The sequence below is a fragment of the Xyrauchen texanus genome, chromosome 30 (assembly GCF_025860055.1).
Source record: "Xyrauchen texanus isolate HMW12.3.18 chromosome 30, RBS_HiC_50CHRs, whole genome shotgun sequence".
Lineage (NCBI taxonomy): Eukaryota > Metazoa > Chordata > Actinopteri > Cypriniformes > Catostomidae > Xyrauchen > Xyrauchen texanus.
This window is the reverse complement of record NC_068305.1, coordinates 40215349-40221390: the sequence shown is the minus strand read 5'-3', so window position 1 is coordinate 40221390 and position 6042 is coordinate 40215349. Positions and strand designations below refer to the sequence as shown.

The following is a 6042-nucleotide window of genomic DNA, read 5'->3' as shown; positions in this document are numbered from 1 at the left end:
TCTGACCTCTGACCTTTGAACTGTCTCCTACAGCACATACACATCAGAAGCCTGACATTAAAACTCCAGATTTCAGTGTGGTCCGAGTGACTGATATTTTCCACCGACTGGTAACTCTTACACGCACACTAACAGATGCTAAACGTGATGCTGGTATCAATCGTCTGACGTTCATGTGTGTTTTACCTCCTACATGTGCAGGGCCCCCTCTCTGTGTTCTCCGCTCGAAACCGATGGGTGGGGCGTCATGTGTGCTTGGTTCGAGGAGAGGCGGGACTTGGTCTTACACTGCGAGGTGATTCGCCGGTTTTGGTTGCCGGGGTGTCGCCAGGGGGATGTGCCGCGGTAAGAGACGTTTGCATGGTCATAATTGGGTTATGTTCAATGATATGAAGAAATGCATAAATATTTTGACTTTTAAGAAATGCTTTACCTGTCTGCTGCCACGCTAAACTGTGTATATATATATATATGATGTCATGTATAATATATGTATACTGTAGATAGTTATTTTAACGATTTAAATGCAAAATCATCTTTATTTTGGGGCCTAAGTAAATATTGGTATGCAATTAATTGCGATTAATTATTTGGCACATCATGTCATTAATTCCATAAAATAAAATACAAATTTGATTTACAGCCCTAAATTTTAGCATTAAAAAATGTACGCTTATTTTTAAAAATGATTTGGTCAATTAAGCAAGCAGAAAAAAATCTCATTGTTATTACTATAATGGATAAAGAAATAATATATTATTTACACTGTAATTATACATCATCGTTGTGTTGAATTTAATTAATTTAATTTAATTTACAAACATTATTTTGTACAGACCGGATGATTTTCATTTATTGAAATGACGTTTTTTGGATTTCAGTAATACAAATTAAGGGAGAATTGACATAAAAATATGGTTGCTGTAAAAACTGTAAAGAAATATTTTGGGTATTTTTTTATTTTTTTTTACTGGGGGGGGGGACAGTTATATTTAGCATTGAGAAATTTAAGGCTGTTTTTTAAATTTTAAGATAAAAAAATATATTTTCATTAATGCAAAAAAAAAAAAAAAAAAACGAAATGAATGGAAAAAAATATATATATTTTTTCATTACAGTAAGAATAAATAGATTTTTTTAGCATATATATATATATATATATATATATATATATATATATATATATATATATATATATATAAAATACATTTACATATATATTTACACCGATCAGCCACAACATTAAAACCACCTGCCTAATATCGTGTAGGACCCCCTCGTGCTGCCAAAACAGCTCTGACCCATCAATGCATGGACTCTACGATACCTCTGAAGGTGTCCTGTTGCATTTGGCACCAAGACGTTAGCAGCAGATGCTTTAAGTCCTGTAAGTTGTGAGGTGGGTCCTTATGGATCGGACTTGTTGGTCCATCACATCCCACAGATGCTCAATCGGGTTGAGATCTGGGGAATTTGGAAGCCAAGTCAACACCTTGAACACTTCATCATGCTCCTCAAACCATTCCTGAACCATTTTTGCAGTGTGGCAGGGCGCATTATCCTGTTGAAAGAGGCCATCTGGGAATACCGTTGCCATGAAGGGGTGTACCTGGTCTGCAACTATGTTTGATCCTTACGCTTACACCCATTTTTCCTACTTCCAACACATGAAATTCAAGAACTGAACGTTCACTTCCTGCCTAATATATATCCCATCCCTTGACAGGTGCCACTGTATCGAGATAATCGATGATATTCACTTCACCTGTCAGTGGTTTTAAAGTTTGTGTGTGTGTGTGTGTGTGTGTGTGTGTGTGTGTGTGTGTGTGTGTAATAATTGTAAATATAAACAAATATGCTTAATTTCCCCAAAGCAAAATATAGTTTCATTTTTAGTTTGAAGAGAAATATGACTTAATAAATGTTATTAGCGAGATTCACCCTTTAATACTCATTGCGAGTGTGTTTTAGGAGGCGGGGCTCCGTGAGGGTGATTATATCGTAGCTGTGAATGGTGAAGACTGCAGGTGGGCGGAGCATGCCGAAGTCGTTCACGCCCTGAAGAGCTGCACCGAGAAAGGACAAGAGCTGGACGTCATCACTCTACAAACACACGAGGTACACACTGCGCCCACAAACACTTTTCACCACACACTTGTTATGGACTTCAGTCAGTTTAACAACGAGTTGCAAATGTACCGCGGAATGGAGCCAAACGATAAAGAATGTAAAGAGCTTTAAAGCGAGATTAAATTCAGGGGGGGGGGTTTGGGTAGCTTAGCGAGTAAAGACGCTGGCTACCACTGCTGGAGTTCGCTAGTTTGAATCCAGGGTGTGCTGAGTGACTCCAGCCGGGTTGCCATAGCAACCAAATTGGCCCGGTTGCTAGAGTGGGTAGAGTCACATGGGGTAACCACCTCGTGGTTGCTATAAGGTGGTTCGCTCTCGGTGGGGTGTGTGGTGAGTTGTGCGTGGATGCCGCGGAGAATTGCGTGAAGCCTCCACATGCGCTACATCTCCACGGTAACGCGCTCAACAAGCCACGTGATAAGATGCGCGGATTGACGGTCTCAGACGTGGAGGCAAATGAGATTCGTCCTCCGCCACCCGGATTGAGTCACTACGCCACCACGAGGACTTAAAAGCGCATTGGGAATTGGCCGTTCCAAATTGGGTGAAAAAGGGGAAATAAATCAAGATTAAACTCAAACTGTTTAACTAGTAAATAATGTCCCACACAGGTGGAGAGGAAGTTGATTCTCTCACCCTCCGCTGATAAAGAGTGTCCGTCGGGCAGTCAGAGGAAACCTGGTCGGGAGTGCGAACGCGGATCGACGTCTTTATGGAACTGGAGCTGGAGGAGTGGAGGAGTTAACAAGAGACTCGGCAGCACGTTCAGTCTCTCCTTCAGCAACTTCAGAGAGAATGAATCCATGTTCTGAGAACACAAGAGGACGAGAAAGGAACAGAAGAAAAGCCCCGTTTTACCTTCTGAACACTGTCATTCAGCACAAAACAATGTAGCATTGCACAAACGATTAGCTGCCCTATTTTAAGAGCGCTATACTTTTAAGTCATACACGCAAAGTCGCTTGGTATTTTCATGCATGCATGCGCTAAGTCTAGGCGCGAGCGAGTTTGGCGAAATCGCGCACGTGCAAAACGCTAATGTGCCTAGTCAAGTGCAGTTTAATTCGGAGGTTCTTCTCCGGTTATTGTAGCCCCTGCGTCCTATTATACAGTCCATTCCCTCAAACACCAGCGATATAAACAAAGACAGCACATTCACAAGAAGTCAGTAGTGTAAATGGACTGAATGCAATGAATTAGAAGAATAGAAATATGGTTGAATGGCATATTTCTATTACAGTGACACTCATTTTATACACATTGTATATGTACACTCCGTTAAATATAGAGAATGCAAGTGTTATTAATCCTATTGATCAAGTGAGACGCACATCATGGCTAGTATTGACCGTGATTGTATCGGCCTGTCTGGTTAGACTGTGGATTTGTGGACGCGCTCCACTTCTGGTCAATTTTGCTTTCAAACTTGTAGAACTTGAACCAATAATATTTCTACATTACAGTTATACTAAAAGAAATGAAAACATAATTAAAATAATGATATAATAATCAATATATAACGACCTCTTGTGAAATAGATATATAGGAATATAGCAAATTACACTTTGTGGCACTTCAACACAGGGACGGATTATGACGTGCAAAGGCCCTGGGGCCAGTTATATTCATTGGGGGGTCGGTGTTCATGTCCAAAAGTTTTTGGGGTCATTGTTTATGCCCAAAGGTTGGGGGTCATTGTTCATGCCCAAAAGTTGGCGGGGGTTCCTTGTCCATGCCCAAAAGTTGGTGGGGGAGGGGTGGTGGTTTGTTGTTCATGTCCAAAAGTTTTTTTTTGGGGGGGTTCGTTGTCCATGCCCAAAAGTTGTTGGGGGTCATTGTTCATGCCCAAAAGTTGTTGGGGGGAGGGGGGTTCGTTGTCCATGCCCAAAAGTTGTTGGGGGGTCGGTGTTCATGTCCAAAAGTTGGTGTGAGGGGTTCATTGTTTATGGCAAAAAGTTGTTGGGGGAGGGGTGGTGGTTTGTTGTTCATGTCCAAAAGTTTTTTTGGGGGGGTTCGTTGTCCATGCCCAAAAGTTGTTGGGGGGTCATTGTTCATGCCCAAAAGTTGTTGGGGGAGGGGGGTTCGTTGTCCATGCCCAAAAGTTGTTGGGAGGGGTCATTGTTCATGCCCAAAAGTTGTTGGGGGGGGGGTCATTGTTCATGCCCAAAAGTTGATTGGGGGTGGGGGGGGGGGGGTTCGTTGGTTATTCCCAAAAGTTGTTGGGGGGTTGTTGTTCATGCCCAAAAGTTTTTTCAAGCCGTGGGGGGATCACCAAACTAGATTGCGCAGCCTTAAAGCCCAGGCCTGTCAAGGGCCCTTGGGCACTGGCCCCATTCGCCCAGTCGGTAATCCGTCCCTGCTTCAATATACAAAATATACAATACCCCCGCAGTTTGCGCTCATTCACCCACAGATAGTGCAAACACATGCCCACTTGTGTTTTGCGCTGGCATGAAAATTGTGCTTAAAATTATCACTCTAAGACGTAGCGCACAGTCGTTGTGTGTAGCCATGAAAGTAGAGCCCTACCTGCTTCCGTTCCATGTCAACTCAAAGCAGACCGGCCATGTGATGAACCATGAGGACATGTTACATGTCAAGCAAAATACTGTGATTTCTCAATGAGTTTGTATTTAATATTCCAAAATGAGTCAAATCGAGGAGATTTTTTATACATGTCCAGTATCAGCAAATATATCTTTGAATGCTTCAGACTCTTCAGGCATTCAGCTCTTTATATTGAGGACTTCCACATCTGCAAAAACCCCCTAATGATAGTATTGAGATGTAGCCAAACCTTCGAGCGATGAGAATCCTTTTCTATTCTTGTAACGTTGTTGTTGTTTTAGATTATGATTAAGAAGGGCAGTTGTATTAAGAATGTATTTTTGCACAGATAACGATCGTGTCACGGTTTTCATGTCACATGTAGCTTGTTTAGTGTGTGCATTTGCATTTAGTTTGTTGTTAGATGAGGATGCCGTGATTAACAAACACAGTCTTTCTGTTCAATGAGAGTCGGTTGAAGCAGAAGCTCTCCAAGTGGCATTTATATGGAAGTAGTCTAACAGCAGGCTCTTGTCGAGATGGAGATTGCAGGAATGAATGTGCAGTAAACAATGATGAAATATGTGATTTTTCTGCCAAATGTGTTTTGGATTCTACTCCGAGTGGCTCCCCAGACATACTTGCACTGGGAAATGAGACAAGAGGTCACAATATGGACATTTTCAAATATGCATTCTTATAGATAAGGCCAATTATAATAATACAGACTTCTAGCAGTAGAGTTAAATACATAGAGCCGTGAGTGATACTTGAACCAAATGGATTTGTCTTAAGGGCTAATTATTGTAACAGCATCATTTATAATCTCTGATCAGTGTAATAACGCGCAGCATGTCGTGCTTCATGTGACCACTAGAGTGCAGCATCATCATGACTTTTTAATAAAGAGATCTGGCATGAATAATGCAAGAAACTTCCACGTATGTACTACTTTAATGGCTCAGTATAAAGTGACTCAGTTATGTGAACATGAGTAATTAAATAACATGACTATGAATAAAACAATGGACTGAGGTATCGTGTTAAAAAGAGTTCAGTTTTGCCTAAATTACCATTTATATTTGTTCTCTAATGTTATCATTTCAGAAGTCATTGGAGGAGCTTTAATGACTTTAATCATTCATCATTACAATAATTCAGATACATTTTATTTAGGTCTATTTATTGTTCAATGAAATGGAAAGGGTTCGTAATGAAGCCGATTACATTTTAAGAATGGTCTATTATTTAATATATTGACAACTGATAGCAGGTTGAATTTTTTTGTATTATTTCTGATAAAAAATTTTTTTTAAATATAAGCTTAATGTAAAGAATATGGCAATGATAGCCACAATGCATTTG

The 6042-nt window shown here is 40.5% G+C and overlaps 1 protein-coding gene across 1 annotated transcript in view; it reads left to right on the top strand.

Moving 5' to 3' along the window:
• rhpn1 (rhophilin, Rho GTPase binding protein 1) overlaps nucleotides 1–3752 on the top strand; it is a 14469-nt gene extending 10717 nt beyond the window's left edge. Inside the window, exons 13-16 of the mRNA XM_052097991.1 lie at nucleotides 34–110; nucleotides 202–345; nucleotides 1972–2118; nucleotides 2742–3752. Of these exons, the coding sequence (XP_051953951.1) occupies nucleotides 34–110; nucleotides 202–345; nucleotides 1972–2118; nucleotides 2742–2942 (569 nt within the window). The 3' untranslated portion in view covers nucleotides 2943–3752. The remainder of the gene's footprint in view (nucleotides 1–33; nucleotides 111–201; nucleotides 346–1971; nucleotides 2119–2741) is intronic.
• The last annotated feature ends 2290 nt before the right edge of the window (nucleotides 3753–6042 follow it).